We start from the raw sequence: 24585 nt of genomic DNA, 5'->3' as shown, positions 1-24585 counted from the left end.
ATTCTGCCAGTTCTTTAGTTTCACTCCCCTCCCAAGACAGTCTCCAAAAGAGCATATTCTTATCTATGTGTGTTTTTGTCCTTTTTTGTTTAAGGCATATATAAGTGTGTTTTCACTGTTATTTAAAGGTTTATTCATAGAAATCCCATTTTTTTTTCTTAACTACCTTGTCTCACCTTCTCAAGGACAACTAGTGAAATAATAACATCACATTAATTTGAATAACTAGGAGGGGATGTTTGGCAGTAAAGAGCAGGCTCCATGTTTGTAAATTAAAAAGCCCCTTCAATAGAATCTCTCTTTATCCTTTCTGAAGGTTTAAAACCCCATAACGTAATTCTAAAAGGCGAGAAACCTTACCGTTTCTATTCTCGTCTATTCTAGGAAATCTACTTGTTGAAGAAATTCTGTTGGCAATAGATGAGTTACCTACTGTAGGGCAAACTTAAAATGTTTCTCTAATGTGCCATTAAAGGCACTGTGGAACATGGTGAAAACACAAAAAAGATCCCTGTGCTATTGAATGAAAATAAAATTACATGTAGATTCAAATGTATCTTCTGATATATTTCAATACACTCTTACCAGCAGCAGAGATTGTATTAAAGATATGTCAAAAATATGACTGACCAATACTTCATTTCAATGTTGACTAATTATTCCTATTGACTATTTATTGTGTATTTAGAGAGGCTTGAACCTTACTCAGAGGTAATCCCTTCTTAGGTGAAATGCAATGAGTGCCTTATTCATGAGTTCAGACAGTGAGGTTACAAGAATTGTTTGCAGCTAAACGGAATGAATGTTTTATGTTATTTGTTCATTAGTTCTGGCAGGTGCTGCAGTCAAGTCTACCTCCAGTTCTCAAAAAGGTGAATGTCTATCATGACAGATATGTTGAACAGCAGACTTTATTCAGGTTAGAATGACTCAAAATAATCCTTGGAACAAAGCACAGATCTCAACAAGGTGAGAAAACAAAGGCTTTTGTAATCTGCAAGCTTTGCTGGGCAACACCAGACCTGTGGCTTACACATGTACGACATACTGTATGCAATATGGCCTTTGTGTGCATGTGGTATGCTGTCTGCCTCCACAGCAGTGCCAGTTGGCGTTCTGCATGGTTGCATGCTGGACTGTGGGAGCCTCAGTAGTCAAGCTTTATGGGGAAATTTGATCCTTTTGCTAGAGGAAACTATTAAAGAGACAGTATCTCAAAGGAAAGAAATTCTTGTATTCTGTTTTGTTACAAGAGTTTAATGGCTGCCTGTTTAAGGCTGAAACTGTTGGTGCATATCTGACAATCCTGATAGGCATCCTTTGCTAAGGGCCACTTTATTTCATGCTCCTGCCTTGTGCAGTGTGGTCCATAAGAGGAAAATGAGCCACACAAAGCAGAAAAGTCTTAATGTAAGAATATGTGAGTGGTACACCAGAAAGCACTATAAAACAAACTTTGTTATACTTCCTAACTGTATTTTCCAGTATTGACTTCAGTTTTTAGTAATACTGTATGTCACAGATAAAGGATTAGATGTAAAACATTTTTTACTTCATGCTATGCTTTTACTGTTAATAAGATGTTTGACCTTCCAAAAATAATTTCCTCTCCTGAAACTTTGAACCTAACAGCTGTACTGTGTATAGAACACTATTTATTGTTTACTTTGAAGTCTTGTTAAAAAGTCAGAAAGAACATGTTATTATAAAATGTCACACAACAGAAAAATGCCCTTGATTGTATTTCACCTGAAACAGGGAACACAAAACTAAATTTTCCAAACTTCAAATTCCTCATCAAAAGCCAGATCCTGAGAGGCAAGACTCTTTGGAACAGAGAAGAATAAGAATTTGACAGAAAATAAAAACTATGGAGAAAACTAGTTTGAAGATTTTTCTAACTTTAAACCATTATTCTTCATATGTTTTCAAAAAAAACCTTCTCCAGTTATGCAGATGTCAACAGCTGCTTACTATTCTAGTGCATGGATAAGGTGTCTGGCAAAATAGTCTCCTAACTTCTGAACTCACTTGAAAAGCTCTTTTAATGGGGCTGTAATTGCAACACTGAAATCTGCTGACACAGTTAGCACATAGTGAAATATCCCCAGCTGCAATATGATTTGGCAGGATACCCTAAACACTCTTCACTGTGATGTACACAGTCCATTTTAATACTAATATTTTAAGATGGTTATGTTAACAAGTACCAAGTGGATAAAACATTCAGTGAAAAATGGTAGGGTTTCTTTGTGATGTATAAAGAAGACTTGAAAAGGGCATAGGTCAACTTAAAAAAAATTCTTAAAACTCATGATGTAGCAGTTGCTTTGAACTCAAAATCTTGTCTCTGCTTTGCTATTTGCTATTTCTTTTGATTAAGCTACTGTAAGTAGGAACAGGCTCAGTTTCATGAAGGATAGTATTAACAGACTCAAAACACAGCTGTGTTACTCCTCATGTATTCCAGAGGCCAAATTCAATCACAAGTGAATACAATTTAGTAAGTCAAATTAAGTTTATCCTACATTTTCTGAAAGAAAGGCCAGACCTTCTTCCCGAATGGTAGAGTTTAGTGTCCTTGTAGCCATAGCACAACGCATAATATAAAACTATCTCTCTTTTGCACCACATGTATTGGTGTTCTAACTTGGTCTAAACATATCTTCCCTGTATAGAAAAGTAGTAAAGATGATTTCCAGTTTTTTAAAAAATAAATGTAATTATTTTTACACATATATACATATATGAATTTTTTTTTAAAGTCAATTTCTATTGCTAGTGGCCCTATTTTAGTTGATACCTGTAGGTGTTATTTCAAAGTCATTTATTTATTTATTTATTAATAGCACCTATTTTCACCTTTGCCTGGGGGCCAGAACTGTTTCTTTTTTAAATTTTGCTACCTAGTTGTGATTTTCAGGGCTCAAATACTGTATCTAAATGCTTTCAAAATCACCTTGCTAAGTTGAATATATTACTTAGGGTTGAGTACTTGCAGTCTTAGTGACAGGCCAGCTCTCAATATGCACTTTATGCCTTCCCTGTGTTCCTAATTTATTTGTTTTGTAATTCCTGGGAGCATAAATGTTTTCCTGAAGGAATTAAGACACTGAAAATAAATTGTGTCTTAAGTTATTATGTTACTTAATTTACTTATTAAACTATTTATTATTTTAATACTTAAAGACAGTATTGATCAAAGCATCATCACTGCAGTGAATGATGGGTATTTCTGTAAAAGAGCTAATTTCTTCAAGTCAGATTTCAAATGTTTATTAAACTTTTTGTTTTAATCTTTTGATAGAGTCTCTATCAGTATTTAAATCTTTTAAAAGGCAGTGGATACCATTTAGGGGAGCAAGAGAAGAAAATATCTTCTCTGAAGTCTTAACAAAGTCTGTCTTCATAGACTTTCCAGTGCTCAACATTTTCAGCTGTTTTGAATTGGGAGAATTGTTGCAAATTGCTTAAGAGGTCTTAAACTGATGATGCAACAAGCCAACAGATTACAGTGCTGACCTATTGGGGAACTCTGTATTCTGATGAGCAAGACATTACATTTCTTACCTTTTGAAAAAAAAATGTATTAATCTTTCATATGCATCTTTATTTAAACCTCTGTATAGTCCCATAAGGTGCATTCAGTTAGGTTTGTTTCCTACAAACCATCTGCAATAAATACAATTCATGAGAATTTCGTTTGCTCTGCAGATGATGTGGTCTGGCTGCTGCTATCCTTTCAAACTAATTTGTTTCTAAATAGATAGGCAACTATTTGTGGCTAATCTAGCTATGGAATGTTTTCTACACTGTTTTTCAATCCATTGATAAATCAAAAATAGAAGTACAAAAAGATTAATATTCTTGTACATTTTGAAGAGGTGGCTTTAGTACAAGTCTACTATTTCCATTCTCTTAGTTTGAATCCTGACTAGGTCACTATTGTCAAAATTGCCTCCAGGACATTCAATTTTTCATGTGAAAAACAAGTACTACACAAGTCCTTGTTCAAGGACTGGTTAAGTCTCTACCCAGTCCTATTAGTACAGTACAATTAACATTAGCTAGCTTTCCGAGGCTAAAATAAGATTTAAAGATTGAGTTGTATCCTCTGTCCTGCAGATGGAGCTCTAAAACAGGTCTGAGACAGCAAAAGGAAACATAATTCACTGAGTAAATACCTAGGCAGGGTTCAATCAGCAAAAACTGCTTACACTGTATTATCTTAAATATTTTAGAAACAAGATGTTTTGGAGATCTATCAGTTTTTAAAATACTTTAAATCTCACTGTTGATGGATGTTGGGAGATGTAGATGGCAGCTTGAATTTTACTCAGATTTTTCTCCACTTCCTTGTTTGTGTATGGATTTTCTGGTTGCTTTATTTTTTTCCTGATGAAACACCAGTAACATGATGGTTTAGCATCACTGCATGGAGTAAAATAGAGAAGGCTATATAGCAAGATACTTCATTAATGTAACAGTATAGTGAAGTTCCACTAAATGTTCATATTTTGCCTTTCCAATAAAATCAAAGCAACAGGACACCAGGTGAAATTAAAAGGCAAATCACTAAAACATTCAGACAGAAGTTTCATTCTCTGGTACTGCAGGATGATGCATTTCAAGTTTGTTTTTCTGCTTTTCAGTATGAGTCATATTGGACCATGGTGCATATTGCCATAAACTGTTTTTAATCAAAGAACATGTTTTTGGAAAATCCTGGGGGAGTTTTTGAATGTTCTATTTTTAGTTAGTTTTATTTCAGCTAATTACCTCCATTGACAATCTACACATAACTCAAATTCTTCTCTCACAGTAGATGATACATACGTACTTTCTGGAAACTGTATTTTTCATACAAAACAATGCAGTTGAATATTTAACTTCAATGAGAAAATTTAACTCTCACTTAACAAAATCTAATTGTGTAATATCAAATATTTTCTGTGGTTCATGACTGTTAGTTACCATACATGTGAAACATACTAAAATTTTCATGGAATATGTTTTCTTTTGGGGAAATTATGTTTTTGGTTTTTTTAATTTGAAGTTTGGAACAAGCACAGGTTACAGCACAGGGTATTTTCAAGATTAGGCAACCATATTACTGGAATACATGTCCTTCCAAAAGTGCAAAACAAGAGGTTTGAAATGGTCTTTCAATAGTTTTTTTTTTTTGAGTGTATCCAGTTACCTATCTTTTTTTATTACGCAGTTGATCAGTACTAGATATGCTTTCACTGGGTTCCAAATTAAGTCTTTTGAACGCCGTTGGGAGCATCCTGAAGGACTGAACACATCCAACCTTATTCAGGAGGATCCAGGACCTGCATTTTTCGGCATGAACACCTGACACAGCTGCCTGCCTGCGCCGCTGGATGAGAAAAGTGACTATTCAAATTCTTGTGCTCTGAAAGAGAGCAGGTTCAAATAATCATTCTCTGAAGATCACAACATTTTAATTGGCCCGAAACTGTGCAGCTCTGCTGTCCCCCTAATTAAAGTATTATTTTTGGAGGCGCGGAAGAAGTGTTGGTGTGGGTAAGATAGAAATTTGGTACGTTAACACTTGCGCTCTTTAAGAATTATGGCAGACCGGTGAGGGCGTCTTCCCTCTTCTGGGTTGAACCAGGCAGAGCGGGGCGGGAGGGGTGGCAGGCTTAACGCCGCCAACGCCCGCCTGCGCGGGGTCTCCGGCGCTGGCCCGCACGGGCCGGCCTGCCGCGCGCCCCGCTCCTCCCCTCCGCTTCCCGCGACGGGCGCGTTCGACAGTGACGCAGTTAAGTGGCGCCCGGCGCGAGCCCAGCACCCGCAGCGCCGGCGCCGCTCGTCTCTGCCCCCAGCCATGTTCCCTTCGACTCCTGCCTCGCCGCGGACCCCCGGCGGCTCGGCCCGCAGGAACCTGGGCAGCGCCGCCGCCAGCCCCCTCTCCCGGCCGGGCGGCAGGAGGAACCTGGCCGTAGTGGCGGCAGCCAGCTCCCCGGGGCTGTTTTCGCCGGTGGGGCGGAGGAGCGGCTCCCTCTCTGCTCGGTGAGTTCCCTCCCTCGCGCCACCCAGCCAGCGGCCCCAGGGACGACGGCGGAGGGGGGGGCGCGAGCCCGCCCTTCCCGCCGTGCTGTCGCCCGCGCGCCGCTCCCGACGGCCCGAGCCGTTGGGCGGCCGAGGCCCCGCCCCCTCCAGGCGCGCGCTGCTCGGCGGGGGGCGGGGCTCCTCCCGCCTCGGGTCKCTCTGCTCTGCCCTGCCCTGCCTTGGGTGGTTCCCCCCCCTTTCCCCTTTCAGGGATGTTTTTGGAATAAACCCAGAGTTCTCTGTTGCTGGGGTTCCTTAAGTAGGCAGGAAGATAGGGCACTGCAGCTTGGGGTTTGCATGGACTACTCATAGTGCAGCCAGCTCCCGCTGTTCGGTACGTGGGGCATGCTGACCTCACCTAATGTACCTCTGCTCCTTGGGCTCGTTGCTGTGAGGAACCTGCTCTCCTTCCCTTCTGCTCCTCTTTCAATCTCTTCCTGGGCATTCTTTCCACTGCTCTTCCACAACAACCAGAAGTGCTGGTACCTTTTGCTGCATGGATGCAAAAGACATGGGCTGCAATTTGTGTCGTCTGCCACATCGTTCAGGGATGACTTGCTGCTTGCTCATTTGTTATTTAGGGAAAGATTCTGATTTTGTAGAGTCACATTACTATTACTGGGGATCTCAACAGACTAGTCTCCCTCTGTATTTGCAAAAGTAAAGCAATACTTGTGGAGAGAGGTAATAGGAAATTCAACTAGTGATACAATGTAAAAAGTAGCATAGTTTGAAAAAAGACAAATGTTTGGGCTGCAGGTCTCCTCCTTAAGTCTGACAAACAGAACCAAACCAATGGGCAGAAACAGATGCGTTTAGTTCAGTAAAACCATTTGATTCAGATAGCATTTTCTCCTAAGTGATCTTTTAACATCTACAAAACCAAAAGTAGTCTTAGCAAAGAAAGGCTTGACAATCCCTTGGGACTTTATTGAACAGAAAGGGGAAAACAGTATCCTTTGGTCTTGTGTAACAGTGAGCAGTTAGGTTATGTTGGTCCTGTGGCTCAATACATCTACTAAGACATGCTTCTAATCAGATCTAACAAAAGGATTCTGCCTGAAAGCTCTTGCTTTTTTACTGTCTTTATTGGAGCTTGGAATAAAAGATTTCATCTGTCTCTGCTAACCCTGCCTCATTATTACATGCTTAAGCTATGATAGATACAGCATCGCTGTTCTAATTTTACTGTTTGTTTTCATTGGGATATATTGTAAGATATTCTGTATCTCTGATCATCCTTAAATCTCTCTTTGGTAGTTTTTCTGTAATATCCTTTTGAGATATGTGCATGCCAGGTCACCCTCATGTTCAAGATGTGGACATGCTGTGTATTTATGTAGTCCAATAATGGTATTTTCTATGTTGCTTTTTATTTTGCATTTGATAATTCAGATTCCCTAATTGCTATTTGACTGTCCTAAATAATATTGTACAGTCAAGAAAGTTTGTCACTGTGGTAGCTGGTTCCTTTTATGACTATGCTGAACGGTTTAGATATCAGTACAGATCCTATAGAATGGGACCTTTTCTTCTCCTCCTGTGAACTTTCCTGCATTGTATAAACCAGCCTTTCTTTTTCTGTATATTTGTTTATTGCTTTCTTTTAGACATGGTTTGGTCTACAATAAGACTTTCTCCTGCCAGCTTGCTTTCTTCAAGAACCTTTGATAGGGGATCTTTTCGAAAGCTTTTTGAAGATTTAAATCCTTAATATTGTCCAGTTCATACTCACTGATTTCTCCCCCCCCCCCAAAAAAAAAATTCTGATAGACCTGTCAGGCATGACTTTGCTGTACAAAAGGAAAAGAATAAAAATCATGCCTGTTACTAATCTATTTATTTACTGATTTTCCTGATTTACTCTACTAAAAGAGTTGACTTTACTAGTCTGTAGTTTCTCAGATGCTCTCAGAACCTTTGTAGGATATTTGACACATTCTGTTCTTATGGTACCAAATTCTGACCGAAACATTTTATAGTTGAACCCTCAAACTCAAATGTTAATAAGAGATATTTAGAACATACTGAACATGTGATATTTTACGTGAGAACTATAAAAGAACCAGAAAACCACTTAACTATAAAATGTTGTATAAAGTGTTGTATTTCAGATGTATCTCCAGTACAGGAATAATGTTGAAAAAATAAGCACCTCTGAATTTAAAAAATAAATCATTCAAAGTTTAGGCTTTTCTGTCTCTGGTTCCACATGAGTCAGAACTGAGTTAACTCAGTTAAACTGAGTTAAAATAAGCCCCAAATCAATTTCAGGGCTTCCGAATTTCTTCTTTCAAAAGCAGCTATTTGTTGCTGAGATGAGCAAGATTGCCCATTTTCACTTCTGGGGAGCTTTTACTTCAGGTGTTTAAATGGCACTTTTAGAACCAGATGTCGGCCTTGTGTTCTAGCTTTGTATCATCTTTTGTTATTTCACTTTGGAAGAATTATGCTACATTATTATTTCTGCTGGGGAAAGGGAAGGAGGAAAGTATCTTCTAAAAGTAGAGAAATCTTACCCGCTTAATCATGTTCAAAGGAGAAGATGGACCTATGCCATTCCAGAGAGAGAGAAGGTGAGGGACAATGCAAAGCAGCTCTTGGAAATTATATTGATAAATAATGACTAAAACAGATATAGAGCTGCAGTCTTCTAGTGCCCTTCTCTTACTGGTGTGTTTGCTGATAAGAACTGTTAAGGAAGTTCAAATTGTTGCATCCTGTCTACTGCCTACTGTTGTCAGAATTTGGGATGAAAACAAGCCCTGCAGTCCTATGGAAAAACCTCTGCAAAGCTGCTTCTCCTGATGTTGTGGATAGCTTCATGCTGTAGGTAAGCAGAATGCAGAGAAGTTGAAGAGTAATTTTGTTAGTGGGGAGGAACAAATTTGTAAAGAACTATTTTTGAATATAAGGGAATTTGATAACAGCTTAACAACTTGTAAGGCAAGCAGGTCACCAAATTACTGCTTCAGATGGTGCTCCCACAGGGATACAATCCCTTTTGTTTTACACAGACAAGCCCATTTCATCACATCTACTTTTAAACACAGCAGATCCTAATGAAGTAAATGTATGTTGAAAATGCTGGAGAAACAATTGAAGACTAAGATTTTTGTATTTTATTTATTTGTTTGTTTATTTATTTATTTTTAGAGCAACTCCTACCAGAGTTATACAGCATCCTTCAGCAAGTGACACTATTAACTATGATGTTAAGGCTTTTGGATCCTCTCTCCCTGTTAAAGTTATGGAAGCCCTAAAAAAGGCTGATGGTAAGAACTGAATTTATCTGTTCTTTCCTCGTGGAAGTTTTAACAGATGACAGAAATGTTAACATGTTGTTGGTGCTGTTTAGAAGTTGACTTTGGAGCAGAAGATAAGATGTTTGTGTCTTGCTTTGAATCTAACTGGCTTAACTATGTAGCTGTTGTCATAACAACACTCATGGGTATGAATGCATGTTAATACCTTTCAGATACTGTCTTAAGCAATATATCCTATAATTCAAGTTTATTAAGAATGCTAATACGAGTTTTTTGAGAACTTCTGCTTGATTTTTTTTTCTTGTCTTTTTTATTTGTTTTGATTTAGTTCTTTCCTAAATTGTGGATTCTCTTAATTGTTTTTAAACCACATACTCCAAGCCATTAAATTAAGTACACAGTCAGTTTAATGTAACTTCAGTTCATGCAGTGATGATAAAACCAGCAGATGACAACAAAAAAAGAGATAACATTATTATCAATTCTAAAAAAAACCCCTCTAATATAAAGTTTTTCCCAAGATCAAGAAATTCCTTAGTCACCTCAGCAATTTTTCCCTGTGGTTACATTTTCTTTTTCTAATAAAGATGTGAGAAATCTGAACTCTGTATCTCTGTAATAGCTTTGTAAATTCTTCAGTAGTTTTTAAGACAATTTTTTATCTGACGTAAATGGATGGATTTGGACAACTTCTAGGATTGTCTTACTTCTCAGTCTCAAAAGCTAAGAGTTTGTCTTTTCTGATCAGAACAAAGGTTTGTTGATTTTTAGGATTGCTCTGCAGTGTCTTCAAAATCTTAATGTCTTAAAAAATACTTTTTAATGTAGCTAATGACCAGCTGAGCGTTCAAGTGGATGAAAGCGGGTGGGCCTGGCTGGTCCATAAAGGGAGGCTGATTATCTGGAAGATTGGTCAGTCTCCAGTTGCTAAGGTAAATGGAAGATCAAGATGGAAAAAATGTGTGTATATTTTATACTAGCTGAACAAGTTTCTCATTTGTGTTATTTAAAGCGAGTGTTTCTTTATGAGTTGGAGTTTGTCAGCTTTCCTCCAAAAGTGACGGGGTTGCTACAAAGTCGTTCTAACAACAACTGAAATCCAAGCTTTTAAGGGAGTTTAACTTTTCTACATGTCTCTCTATATTTTTAGTTGTCAAGTTAACCCAAAGGTAAATTCCTTGCATTTTAATAGATATCTCTTATGTTAAATAGATTTGCTAAAGTTGATATTAGTTAGAAACTAGTTAATATGTTACAGATTGGTTTAAGTATTACTGTGACTGATTTTCACCTTGACAAAAAACCCTTAAACTTTTTAGTTTTAGCTATGCTGAATATATGTTTTATTTAGATTTCTTATATCAAGAAAGTGTTTTTCCCTGGGCAGTGTTTTTCTCAGCAACATTTCAGTGTATAACAAGTATGGTCAGAAGGACCCTGTAGTTATTAAATCAAAAATCTTCTGATTAATGCAACATATGTTAATTATACAACTTCACACTTATAGGGGCATGTCAGGTATATGCATTCTGGCATTTGTAGAAGTGTTCTCAAGTGATTAAGACTTTTTTTTCCCCCCCGACTGATTAACTTTGTCAGAGGGAAGGTTCTTCTCTCTCCAATGTCTTAATACTGAGTGAGCTTTCTCAAGCACTTTCAGTTTAATTTTGTTTTTCTGTCTTGTTATTATATTGCGTTCAAGAGCATCCAGGTAATTGTGCCTCTGAAAGAGAAATGATTCAAAATTGTAATGTTGTAAGAAACACAAATAACAAATGAAAAGTAATTTTGTGTGAAAATGCGTAAGTAGGTGTTTCATAGCTGTCTGTTGGTTGTGACAAGCTTGCTGAAAATCTTGTGACATTCTTTTGGGCCCCTAGTACAGTGTCTGGGGTAGTTTAAAATCAGTTTTTAGCACGATTAAAAAGTCTAAAGACCTCGTGGGACAGGAATAATCTCTTCCAGCCACATATTTATAATTGTACCTCCTTTCTTACAGTTATCTCTGTGCAAGGAACTGCAGCTGCCACCCAGTGACTTCCAGTGGAGTTCTAGTTTAGCAGCTGTATCTTTCCTCAGTTCCTCAGGTGAAACAACTTCTCTACAGGTGATCAACCTTTAATTTTAGTGTTTAAAAATAGTTTCAGAGTCACTTTGAATATATTCTATTTTATCAAGTATTTATTTGAAAATTGTGCACTCTGTGTTGTAATGTATATTAGAAAACTCAGGATTGTTATCTTGTAGTAAATACATCTGAAGTAAACAGAATCCTGCTAGTCTTTTCAAATTATACCATTTACATGTAATTAGGATCAGGTTAAAATATATGTCTTCTGAGGATTACTTAGGATGCTTTCATAACAAACAAAAATACAGTAGACTAAGTATTTTGTTAACTAATGTCAGGAAAATCAAATATTCAGTCCAAGCGAGTGCCTTTTAAATACATGCTGGCTGAAAAAGTTGTTCAGCTTTGTTTTAACTCTGAATACATATGGCTGAAAAGTGAAAACCAGCACCTTTCCTTGTCTAGTGTTTATAAGGAAACTAACATTGCAAGAAAGATTATTTATCTGTCTTCATTGTTTACTTTGCTAAATGCTTTTTCTTACCATACTGTGTTAGAGGATGAGGATTCACGATCAGCTAAGTTTTCTGGAAGGGTGCTAATGTGTTCATTGCTATCATTCATGAAGAAGTGAAACTTTCATTTTCAGCTTGGGCATAGTTTTCAGTTGATGTATGCAGTGCTCTAATAAAACTAGATAAGTAGTTGTATTTGGAAGGAAGAAGAAATACAAAATATGTAATGGGATCTTTTCTTCTTTCTTGTTGTTGTTGTTGGACTTCCAGATGATGAAAAACAATCATAATATCTTGTGATTAGCTCATAAACTTCTTTAAATAGTGTATGACTTGATCATACTCAAAGAAGTGTAAGAGGAGGTAATATAACTAAACCAAGGTTTTTAATTTCATTTGTTTTCAGCTTTTGAGCCATGCATGGATACAGTGATTTTTATAGAATTCAGTAGAAATATTAACAGTAGAAAATATTTCAGTCAAATGAAAATTATTAAATAATCAAAGGGCAGAAATCACCAAGGACAATGCATTATATAGATTTTTTTTCTTAATTGTTATGATGTCGATTAGCCAATCGCTTTCCTTTCTGCAGGTCTGTGTCTAGCCAAAAATCAGTTAGAAAACTCCAAGGAGCTCAATAACAGCTCTAAGCTACAGTTCTTCTATTGTTCTGTGATATTCAACAACCAGTTGATTAGGTACAATGCTTTCTGTATAAATCTTTATTGAACACGGTCTCTTGCATCATTCTTTGAATTTGGTCTCTGGGTGATTTCCTGAGTCAGAAGCCCTAATATAGACACACTGTGTGCTTATGTTCTGAACTGTATGTTTTTGTAAAAAAAAATAGGCACTGTATGATTTGGTGTTTCTCTTAATGACTCTGGAGCAGTTTGTTTCTTAAATTATAGTCTGCATTTTAAGTCTCCCATAGTAGCTTACAACAGTGATTCTGCATCTGGAACTCTCCACAGATTCTGTTTTGTCTTGCATCTGTAAATCTTGTTTGCTTTTCAGTAGCAGATCCTGCATTATCAGGAACAAGAAATAGTAAAAATATAATTGTTAGTAAAATAAGCAAGTATGACTGTCTCCGTTATGTTCCCTGCACATATTAAGTTGTTACATTATAGAATCATCCCCCTATTCAGTTCTAGCTTTATCAATGTGCATCCGTGTGTATTTACCACTTTTTTTTGTGTTAGTCACCCAAAATCTTGATATGTAAAATAACATGATTTAGTTAAAGCTGCAGTCTAATTATTATTATCTTGCATGTTCTATTAATTGTTTTGTCACTTCAAGTCTCTGGCAATAATGGTTGCTACCAGTGAAGGTACTATACGCTACTGGCCCAATCTCGTGCATGAAGGTTCCTACACAGAGACTTTTACAGACTTTGGAGGCTCTCTGTGCAGTTTCCTAACAGCAGTAAAGGTACAGTACAATAAGATTTATTTAAAAAGTACTGCTTTAATTGCTAACTTAAAAGTAAAAAAGTGCGTGTGGAGCATACTGATCATTACTCTCCATTACTGACCATACTCTCCATTAAATATTGCAAAGCAAACTATCAGACATTCTAAGGAGTAATTTCAGAAACTGTATGAGTGTGATGATACTAAGTATTAAGCACAGATGAGTGGTGGTCATAAATACTGATGTTAAAGCCAGGGAGGTAGGCAGGATTGAACCACAAGGTTATTAATGGGGCTGATTTGTTATCTCAACCTGTGAGGATTGTCAGTATTACTACCGTGATTACTTCCAGTGGCAGAAGTCCTGATAACACAAAAACAAAGGCAATTACTTCATCTGAATCCTTATAAATTCTATTTTCTGTTGTTGATGTGCCTAAATGGAAAAGACTTTTAAAAGGGAATATATCCAAAATTCAACATATATGACAATATCTGTTATCTTCAAAATTGTATTACCAGTTTTATTTTATCTCATGACCTTTTCAGTAAGTCATCGTAACATCCACTGTTCACATCATGTATTATTATCCTACATTATAAATATTTTAGGGACTCAGACAATAATCTTAATGATTAATTTCCTAAGAGTTTCAAGATGTTAAGAAACACTTATATGTATCTACCCTATTAGAGCTGGATTGTGCCCTAGTTTCAGATAATCAAGTTGGAAGAAAGCAGCTGGGAATGCTGGGATGAATGTGAGTCAAGAGCTAGAGGAATGCTTGTTCAGGGCAGAATTTAATCATTGATATAAAGCTGCATTATTCCATATATGACAACTGTACTTAATTTGTCTTTCTGTCTCTGGGCAGCCTAGTTCTAACCTTTAGCATAACTTTTATATTGTGTGATTACGAGAACTATGCTGGTTTTCGTTCTGTGAACAGTTCCTGTAGAAAAAACCAGCTAATTCTTTCAGCAACCCCTAGCCATTACCATTTATTTTGATTCTTCTTTTTTTGGCATCTCTTACTGGCTTCATATTCCACTTTATAGAAATGTTTACAAAAGACTATTGGTGTTACTGCCACCTTTCCAGCATTCATTGCTTTTGTTGTTGTTGTTTTTTGAAGTTAGGATCAATGTTTTTACTCTGTGTTAGTGTAGCACCTAATGTAATAGAATTTTATTTTTGTAAGTACTGCAAAAGTCTACAGAAACATTTCAAGGTTCAGATGAAATTTAAACCTTATCATTTCTCAGACAGTAGATCTCCATTTTCTGATAGCCATCTTTTTTTCACCCCAGGAAAATGGCATTTTCTGGTAGCATGTGCTGGGAGAGTTTTAGAACTATAAGTTTGACTAGCAACCATTGTATGTAATGCTTATAAAGGTCTTTTTTATTATTTTAGATTCACTTTTAATGTAATGTATATGACAGTTGTTTAAAAGAGAAAAGGTGTTTATTGTCACAGTAACCTCTTTGGGAAATGTTGTACACATATGGTGTTTGTCTTGTATTTTGTTCTTGTTTTGTCTTTTCCCTGATGAACTGGTATAAAGAATTTTATCTGACAGTAGTAGACATTGCAGGAATGTGATTTTATTTAATTTTTTTAACATAGCTGCTTTTTCTTTTTGTTAGGGAGGAAGCTTTATTTTATCTTCTTTCAGAGGTCAGCTAGTTCGACTGATACCAGATAGCTCTGGCAAGATTCATCAGCATGCCCTACCACAGGGTCAGGGCATGTTTTCTGGAATTGGTCGAAAAGTTTCTTCCCTTCTGGGTATTTTGTCTCCTGGCAATGATGCTGCGGTAAGCTTGAAAAATATTCATATAATAATTACTTAAAATATTTAGGGTCCTGTGTTCTAATTTCTGGCCTCAGTATTTAGGAAAGGAAGAAGAAAAGACTGTAAGGATGTACAGAGAAAGACAGAAACCAAACAAACTTGCAAATTTGCAACAATTTTGTTGTTGAATGGAGAATACAGACTTACTCTTTAGATCTGAATAAAAGGAAACTTTAAAGCAGTAATACTTCCTGTAGAGCATTCAGTCTTGCCTCTTTTTGGTGATAGCCTCAGTACTACCTGAAGAAACTAGCAGTAACCTGTACATTTACTTTTCTGATATAGGGTTGTCAAGGGTTGGGGATTGGGTTGAGCTTTATAAACTAATTTCACAGAAGCTGGGATAGAGTGTGAGAAACACTTATTGTGGATGTTCCTATATGTACAAAATAAAATTTCTCTTGAAAATTATGATAATATTTATATCTTGTAATTTAACTTTGTAGGCTGCCAAAGTAAGTGATTTTATGTGGACTGAGAGTGCATATAGGCTGTTGTATCCAAAGTAAGACTGCGCTTTAACTTTTTGATGTATATTGTTTTTAAATCCAGATTTCTAGTGTTCTTTGGGATAAAGAAAGGTCAAGCTTTTATATGCTAACAAGTTCAAATCTAAACAAATGGGAGATTGGTGATTCATCAGAACGTTATATTTTCAGCTGGGATATCAACAGAATCCTTAAGGAACATATTACAGATGCAATTTGGGTAAGAGCCAGCTCATCTGAAAACATTTCTTTCTCTTTCTCTCTGTCTCTGTCTCTCTCTCTTTTTTTTTTTTTTTTTTTTAAGTAGTAGTAGCCTACGTATGTATGGTTATAAGCTAGATGCATTGTTTTTGTAGGGTTCTGAGAGTAACTATGAAGATATTAAAGGAGGAGTCAATATACAATACATGGATTTGCAGCAAAATCGGTAAGCAAGTATACATGTATCTGTCAGGACTTGTATCAATTGGATAAATATGTTCTGTTTTCTTGCAGAGCTTTCTGCATAAGTAATTGGAATTAAATGTTACTTGAGTGCCAATGTTAATAAAATAAGCATATCACATTAGACATAAATTATTTTATGCTTCATACTATTGTTATCTCTTTAGTATTACAAATTCTTTACCTAAGAATAGCTCCTTTTACTCTTTTAATGTGATTTTATCAAGTTTGGTTGTTGTTGGCTTTTCTTTTCTTTTTTTCTTTTTTTTTTTTGGTATTATGAAGACAGCAAATAATCAGCGATAACTTTTCTTACAGAAAGAATTCTCTATACCTGCTGAATCTCTTGTATTTATGATTTAATTACATAGAATTGCAACGACTATATAATTCCAGTTTTGTACTGCGTATGAATACTGTCAAAAAAAATAAAACAGCATAAAAGAACAAATAATAAACTGAGAAGAAGAGTACTGTTGAATATTGGAAAATATCTATGATTGTACTTAAACACTTGTTTACTGAGTAGTAATGTTTGAGCAGGTAAAATAAGTAATTAGTCATCTCAAGGGTGTGATATTTTTGGTTACATAGTGATGGACTGGTGATACTTGCTGCAGCATGGCATCCTGGAGATCGCCCGTGTCTTGTGTACTACACTCTGATAACAGTAGAAGATAAAGGCTTCCAGATATCTGATGATGTTGTTGTGGAAGTCACACAATATAATCCATCTTTTCAGGTATGAAAATGAAGGCTCTAAAACCAAGCAAAGAAGGCTCAGTGTTTCGAAATATTCCTGTAGGTAAACCAGTTATCCGACTTCCTCTAAAGAAAAATCAGGTTCTCTGCCTTAAAATTGCTCTTGGAAACTTATATTGATAGTTTTCTGAGGAAGATTTCTGAGGAAATCCATTTAAGACAGATCTCAGGCTCTAGTGAATGTAGTAGCTGGACAAGGAATTAGGAGACCTGTATTTTGATCCTTACTAGACAGCTGGTTTGCTAGGAAGGGAAGACAAATCAATTGTCCTCCACCGATGGTACATTTTTTAATTGAATCTTATGATGGAAGGAGGGTACATGAACTGTACAAAAATTAGTTTGCATTGAATAATTGTTTGCTTTCCTACCATGTGAAATTGCCAAGAGTTTACTGTATAGGGAAGAAAAACAACAGATCTTAAATATTTAGGGCAAATGAAAAGTGGTTTTGTTATGATATGTAAGCATATATAGCTCTCTTGTTAAAAATTAAAACAGACTTTAGCATTTTAAAGGCTGACCTGAGTTACCTAAATGTTTATTTAAGGTTTTTATTATGTGTGTGATACTGTTTTATATTCAACACTTTCAGTCAGAAGAGGAACTGACATGCTGTCTGGTAGTCCCAGACTACTTTAGCCATGCTGCTTACCTTTATAAGGAAGATGAAGTGTTTGCTTGCTCCACTGGAACTGGAAGAATTTCTTTACCACAGGAGAAAATCATACTTGGCATACAAGGTAACGTGCAGTAAAAAAATCACGTTTCATGGATACTTTTTAATTAAATATGTTTACACTGTTTAGGTTTCTCAGTATGACTTCTTAATTTTAAGAAATCTACTTAACTCGAGATAAAACTTGAGGTGGAGGAACAAAAAAAGTTAGCATTCAGAAAGCTCTAATTTTTTTCTTACTGAAGCAGGCATTTTATTAGTTTGAATAGCTGAATAGTTAGCATGTTTGCTTGCTAAGCATTCTTCTGCCAAGATCAGTTTGTGAAATAGATTTAAAAAAAATGCCAAGTTTATTTGAACCGTCTACAACGTTTGCTGGTGTGGGTTTCAGTTCTGTTTCTAGAGACAAACTTTTCAGAGCACAGACTGAAAATGGGAATTTAGGGGGTTTAGTTGTTCTGCTCTAAAATAGCCTACTTCAGTAGAGTATAATCTTATTCACACTCCTTTTTATTAAATCTTTCAAATTAGAGGTTTCTCATAGGTTTATGGAGGAAGCACTCAAGTGATATCCACTATTGCTATTGTGTTTACTCTGCTGTGTTCTGGATAAAAATGAAGTAGATCCATACTCCTGGTATATGAAAACTTGTCTTTTTGCAACCTTCCTTGCGGATTCTTGTTTTGTTTTCTTGAAATTAACTTTGTTTCCAGGCTCTGCTTTATTTCCATCCTAAATCCCTGTGTCTGGTGTTTCTGATTATCTGGTCCTTGACCTTCAGAGGCGTCTTCCTCCAGTAAGACACACAGATAGATCCCTAGATAGAATCTGAACCATCTGAATCTTGATGTTGGTTTTTAACTCGCAGTATCTGGAAATCTACACTATGAGTAGCAGATACTGTCCATGGCTTCAGTAAGTCAGGTGCAGTTGTAAGGATTATTGTTGGTTGCTTCATGATAAAATTTAATAAATGTCTATAATACTGTGTCACGTTTTGGTCTTCAATTGATGTTGCATTTGAGTGCCTTTTCTTGTTTTGTTTTTTGTCATCTTAGGAGATAGCATTTTAGGAGCAGGTTCTTGTACTGGCCTTCCCATCTTCTTTGCCAAAAAAAGTGGGCTTATCACCATCTTGTCTAGGGAAAATGTTTCTGTGCTTCCGGAAGACCTTGAAGATTCCCTCTCCTCTTCTGTTGCTGGACCAAACAGTGAAGTAATGGTTTGATTTTGTGTTTTTTTTTTTTTTTTTGCTTTTTGCTTTTGTGTTTTGTTTTGTTTTTAACTGAGAGCAGAAATATCATGTTAGTCTTGCAGTTTTGTATTTTCACTTTGGAAAACTTAAAAAAAATTTTTTTGAGTTTTAAATTTTTAAGTAGAAATTCAAACACTTTCAATGAAGAGAGTTTTCAAAATCCAAGAGATTTTGCAACATCTGTGGGTTTCGAGAGAGCTGTTTGTTTTTTGTTGTTTGTTTTCAAATTGAAATGTCTATGAAATTGAGAGTTTTTAAGGTAGGTGTATCACTAGATGTAATTAGGCCAGATAGATAGAACACTGATCTGAAATTGTGAAAACAGATTTTGCATAACTTTATTTGCAGATTGTGTGTGAATTTTACTGATGTACTTGAGGTCAAACCACTATGTTACTTTCATAGTATTGTATCTTTTGGGCTTATGTTAGCCATAAGAAAAATCATTTCCTGTTGGTGTCTTAAATCTATGTTACTTGGAAAGATTGTTTTTTATTCCATAATGAAGCCTTATACGTGTCTTTCAATCTAAGTTTTTACTCTGCATTTCAGAGTCCTGCATTTGATGCAAGCAATAGGATAGAAATTATAGCCCAAGAAGATAAGACTAAATTATTGAAAGCTGCTTTTCTACAGTACTGCAGGTAGAAATTACACTTGATTTTTGAGACTTTACTTGTTTGCTGTTCTGAAGGCACACCGATATACTTCAGTAAGAGATTGTCTTGATAAAGATACTCCTGTGCTGTTTTAATTAAAGTTGTTTTATTGATACCCACACATCTTTATTTGAAAAGTACAGATTTATGTTAAGCTAGTGGAAAAAGTGATAAATGCTAGAAAGGAGCAGGCTTTCATAATCTGCATAGCTTTAAGCTTATGCTTCCAGATGTTATATTAGTGCTGGTGGAACCATTTGAAACTTTGTTATTGTCGTTTCTCTCCCTCTCTCTCTCTCTCTCTCTCTTTTTTTTTTTTTTTTAGTAAGCAGCATTTTGTTGTTAAACATCTTTTTCCTATTCTTCCTCATTTTTATTTACGTACCTGTTTTCAGTAGTACTTTGAAAGCTATTTTATTACTGTGTATATTGCCATGAATGTATCTAGCATTGCAGAATGAGGGGAGTGGAAAGAAATACATTGTTCTTTAAAATAGCATGATTAAAACAGCCTTACTGTTGTGATGTATGGAATGGCTCTGAAAGAACTGCTGCTGCTAAATGAGAGATGTAAACAGAGGAACCAGAGAGGCAAGAAGATAAACAGAACTGCAGACTTAGGTTAATTATATTTAGAGGGGATAGTTTTCAATATAATATTCATGTACAAAAAAACCTCTCAAGTCTGTTCTCCTCAAAGAGTCATTTGGAAAAGGCCTTGGAAAGAACAGATTTAAGAAAAAAGGGAGCAGGAGGAGTGCTCCAGACATAAAAGCTGCATGTGAGGTACCTAGACTTAGTAGAAGATTGTGAAAGGGACTAGGTGCATAGAGCAAAGGATATCAAGACAAAAGCTTAAATTTACACAGAATTTAAAAGAAAATCTGCATGCATTCACAAGTGGAGATGTCAGTAAACACAACTACTGCTGAAGAAAGCTATGGCCCTGAGGCAACTTGAGTAGCTGAGATCTGAGAGCAGGGATAAGAAATATAGAAGTTGGCATCAAGTTCAAATAAGGATTTGGAAACAGGGTCAGAAGAAGGTATGATGCGGTAAGGAAAACAGTGTGAAAAACTGTGAAAACTAAATGTTATTTTAATAAAATTTGGGTTTTATTTATGAAATGAGAAGAAATTAATGATTTGATTTCCGTAGTTTTGATTCAGAACGATAGTATGGTCAAGTGAATGGAGAAATCATCAAAAAACAGATGTAGCAATGGTCTGTCAAAATGGCAGAGCAGCTGATGAAGGGCAAACAATGGAAAGCTGTGCAGTCAGTGGGATCTCAAAGTCCAGGGGCTGCACAGTGAGTCCAGTCAGCCTTACAGACCTAGTGGTTTTGGTAGGGGATATGACTTCCCACAAAAAGGTGAAATTGACCCTTCCAGTGTATTGGCTGATGGCAGTTCATGGTTTGGTAGAGGTAACAGAGTAGCATATAAATCTGTTAGAAATGTAAGTCCTGTGAAGTAGTAAAGATAGGGCTTTCTTGTTTAATAAAAGGCATGGTATTTTTAAACTCCAGTTTTTAAAAGCATACTTTGCTTTTGTAAATCTTTATCCAGTTTCTGGATGCACTGCTGGTTTTTATATGACCAAAAATGTCTTGAAATAAACATTCAAACTGAAAGTCTAATTAATATGAAAAATATTATTATTTCCAACATTAATTCAAATCCATAAACTATTCTTCTTAGTTGGACTACTATAATTTTTAGTCACTAAATCAAGTCAGTGCTTTTTGTGGATATTGCATCTTTTTTACATGCATCACTTCAATACAACTTCATACCTTGGAGGTTCAAAGAGCATTTGGATGCTTCTTGCTCTTTTACTTACTGACCTGAGTAGCGGCTGCAGGATTCCCTGAAATTATAGGAAATGAGAATAATGCATTATATTCGCTGATATGTTTTTCCGAAAACTTTTACTCTGTTGCCATTAGTGGGAGGGATTACATGTGGTCTTGAAAAAATTTTACAGAAAGCAATAGATGTTCAGTGGCTTGGCTAACAAAGACATTCAACAGAGTCAAACYTGAAGTTTTTCTCTTAAAAGAAGAGAATAAAACAAAAAGTGATTTCAAACACTTTGCTGGGTTGGGTTTTTTCTTCAAAAGATTGTGCAACCTACTTGCTTTGAAAAATCAGAATACCTTTTATCTATATTTAGTTTAAAGATACTCCAGACAATGTTGGGTGATTATAACCTGCAGCACTTCGCAAAAAGAATCTCAGAAAATGCTGCTAATTGAGTGGGTTTTTTTCCTATATCCTCTCTGTAGTTTTATTTCACTTAGCTTATATTTCTTTTATTTCAGGAAGGATATTGTCAATGCACAAAGCATGGTAGTTGAGCTCTTTCCAAGTAATGCAGATCTGGATTCTGATACTGAACTGGATAGAGCAGTGACTCAGATCAGTGTGGACTTAATGGATGATTACCCTGCCTCTGATCCAAGATGGGCTGAATCTGTACCTGAAGGTAAAGATGATGGTATTTTTTTTTTATTTTTTATTTGTGAAAAGCTGTATATAGTACTGTAGGTAAAATCCTAATATAAATCTTGCTAAGAATGCATAGATGCCTCTTGCTCTCCTCCCCCAACTAAGTATATTTCAGAAAGGCTAAAAGAGGCATCTGATGAGACTGCCAGATAAAATTGCAGTCTACTGTGATAAGTTCTTGTCTTCACACAGTGGTACAAACAGCAGAGAAAAGGCCTATTTCTAAGAAGGGAGCTTTGTACAAGGAACAGAGTGCCACTTTACCATTTCCCATGGTTCCTGGGATAGATCTAAATGTTCTTCTGGAGATAGATATGTTAAAAGAAAGGGTTTATTTGCTCAAGCTTAGCCCTTTGTTAACATGACTGCACAGCTTCTGATAGGCTTGGGTCCTGGGCAGAATGAGCTCCTATCTTTGTGGGGCATAGGTATTTGTGTCTGCCTGCAAGAGCTAGATAAATTTATTTTAGAAGTATTTGTTGTAGGTAAAGGATTAAAGCAGCCACAGTTTCAGTGAGGTACTTCTTTGTACGTGCTTTCCCATCTCTTATCAACATGCTACAGTTACCAGTGACGGAGCAGAGACCCAGTTTGAAAATGCATATAGTAAATATATATGGATGGATGACACTTATTGCTGGTTTTTTCTGCCTAGCAACCAGTTAGGGACTGTCAAGCATCAAGTCATTAGTATTTTCTGCATTTGAATTTCATCACAATTCAGCAGCTTATCTGCATTTATTTCTTGCTGAAGCAAGAAGTGAAAGTTCATAGCTGCTTGGAAATAGTCTTGTGAATTTTGCTTGTAATAATAGTTCTTTTGAGTCTCATATTTTAGCAGTCTTCTAGTTTAGAGCACATGTAGAGGGTGTGAGAGTCCCAAAGTAGGAAAATAACTCAGGCCCTGGAGAACTCTACTGAGGTGACAAACACATGGATGCTCATGAGGAACCTTTTGTCATACTTACTGGCTTCTTAAAGGACCTGATCTGGGCAGAAATGTTAGCTGGATTGCATCTGAAGAGGAAGAAAGCGCAGGGCTGGGCAACCATTTGTGTTGTTCAGTAGAATTAGGCAGGCACCTTTAGAGGCAGTTGAGAATTATGTCTGAATGCCTGAATTGCACACTTCATTTTGTGGTAGCTATGGTCTAGGACATAATAAATTCTGTAACAGCAAATCCACAATGGAGATAAAAATCTGAATCTTACTGAAACTTGAATAAGCTGTTAAGCTGCTATTTTAGCAACATAATTTCATGAGTGCTTCAGAATAGTTATGCTGATCTAAAGATACTTTTTATTTTGTTTTTTTAAGGTTTTAGTTCAACCATGGTATAGTTCGAAAGCAACTGTAAAAATGGTGTGGTAAGCACTGTGTAAATATGTGTACATATAGAAAGAATAGCAGTGTGGTAGCACTATAGAAAGTTAAAGAAATATGTTTGCCTCAGAATCAAAAATAGTGATCAAAGTAATGAAGACATAAAGTGCCTTGACCTAAGACTTTTCTCTTTTTAGAAGCAGCTGGTTTCAGCAACACATCCCTCATTCTTCTTCATCAGCTAGAGGATAAGACAAAAGCCCATTTGTTCTTCATTGATTTTCTTCATCAGGTAAAGTTCTTGTGTTCTGTTGATTTGAGTACAGTAGACTATTATTTTGTCTCTTACAGTAATTCTTCTAGAGCTTTGTTTAAAGTGTGTGTGTGGTATTTTGTCCTTTTTATAAAAGGCTGGTGTATTTGAACGTCTGGGCAGTTTTCCAGTACGAGGGATGCCAATGGCAACTCGATTGTTGCTCTGTGAGCATGCAGAAAAACTAGCAGCAGCTATTGTTCTCAAGAATCATCACTCTAGGCTGCCGGATTTGGTGAATACTGCTATACTGATGGCTTTAAACAAAAGAGAGTGTGATGTTCCACCAAATCTTACCCCTGCGGATGTTTTCTTTCGAGAGGTAAGAACAGAAGATTGAGTAGAATCCTTCTATTTCTGAATTACTATATAGTATCACATATAGTAAAAGCTGTAATGCCTTAATGCATACTTCTAAACTTTTCCCTTCAAAAATCAATTTAGTTTTACTCTTATTTCCCTTTAAATAGAGATGTGGTGGTAGTATTTCCCTGGCTTTAGTATACACACTTTTTTATTTTTGGGAATAAAACATGAATTCTGGCAGATTTCATGCAGGAGGAGTAAACTTACTCTGATTTCCAGCTAACCTACATGGAGGACAAGTGAAATTTTACAGCGCATAAGAAAATGTATGCTAAATTGTTGTTTTTAAGGGCTGACCTGTAGGGTAACATGGCTTTCCAGTTAGGGATGAAAACTGCTTCTGGCTGATTTAAGTCCAGAAATAAGGGAATTTTCATATTTTAAGTATTTTATCAAATGTAAGCTGGTGATTTCATTATCCGTTTGAACAGTTAATGCCTTTTAATATTTTTGACTATTGATCTGGATTCTATTAATTTTCCTCTTTTCCCCCCTCTCTTTTCCCCCCTCTCTTTTCCCCCCTCTCTTTTCCCCCCTCTCTTTTCCCCCCTCTCTTTTCCCCCCTCTCTTTTCCCC

The 24585-nt window shown here is 36.3% G+C and overlaps 2 protein-coding genes across 6 annotated transcripts in view; both read left to right on the top strand.

The window, feature by feature from the left end:
- The window catches only part of ABCB10 (ATP binding cassette subfamily B member 10), a 29398-nt gene extending 23897 nt beyond the window's left edge, over positions 1-5501 (top strand). The window contains exons 12-13 of one of the 2 annotated variants that reach the window (XR_003254789.1): positions 828-969; positions 5222-5501. Coding sequence is in view for 1 of the 2 variants with exons in the window: in XM_026073399.1 (XP_025929184.1) it covers positions 828-876 (49 nt within the window). In the remaining variant the exon portion in view is untranslated. Of the gene's footprint in view, positions 1-827; positions 2713-5221 lie in introns of those variants that run through there. The other variant, XM_026073399.1, reaches the window with a different exon arrangement.
- A 254-nt stretch (positions 5502-5755) lies between these two features.
- NUP133 (nucleoporin 133) overlaps positions 5756-24585 on the top strand; it is a 38960-nt gene continuing 20130 nt past the window's right edge. Inside the window, exons 1-16 of one of the 4 annotated variants that reach the window (XM_026073392.1) lie at positions 5950-6036; positions 8820-8908; positions 9232-9350; positions 10170-10273; positions 11341-11448; positions 13236-13367; positions 14999-15169; positions 15760-15915; positions 16052-16122; positions 16734-16881; positions 17497-17644; positions 18640-18797; positions 19389-19480; positions 21821-21984; positions 23528-23622; positions 23741-23965. In XM_026073392.1, coding sequence (XP_025929177.1) covers positions 8883-8908; positions 9232-9350; positions 10170-10273; positions 11341-11448; positions 13236-13367; positions 14999-15169; positions 15760-15915; positions 16052-16122; positions 16734-16881; positions 17497-17644; positions 18640-18797; positions 19389-19480; positions 21821-21984; positions 23528-23622; positions 23741-23965 — 1917 coding nt within the window. In that variant the 5' untranslated portion in view covers positions 5950-6036; positions 8820-8882. Of the gene's footprint in view, positions 6037-8819; positions 8909-9231; positions 9351-10169; positions 10274-11340; positions 11449-12522; positions 12629-13235; positions 13368-14998; positions 15170-15759; positions 15916-16051; positions 16123-16733; positions 16882-17496; positions 17645-18639; positions 18798-19388; positions 19481-21820; positions 21985-23527; positions 23623-23740; positions 23966-24585 lie in introns of those variants that run through there. The other 3 variants (XM_026073391.1, XM_026073393.1, XM_026073394.1) reach the window with 3 other exon arrangements.

Source organism: Apteryx rowi, unplaced genomic scaffold, assembly GCF_003343035.1.
Source record: "Apteryx rowi isolate R43461 unplaced genomic scaffold, aptRow1 scaffold_368, whole genome shotgun sequence".
Taxonomy (NCBI): domain Eukaryota; kingdom Metazoa; phylum Chordata; class Aves; order Apterygiformes; family Apterygidae; genus Apteryx; species Apteryx rowi.
This window is presented reverse-complemented; position numbering and strand designations above follow the sequence as displayed.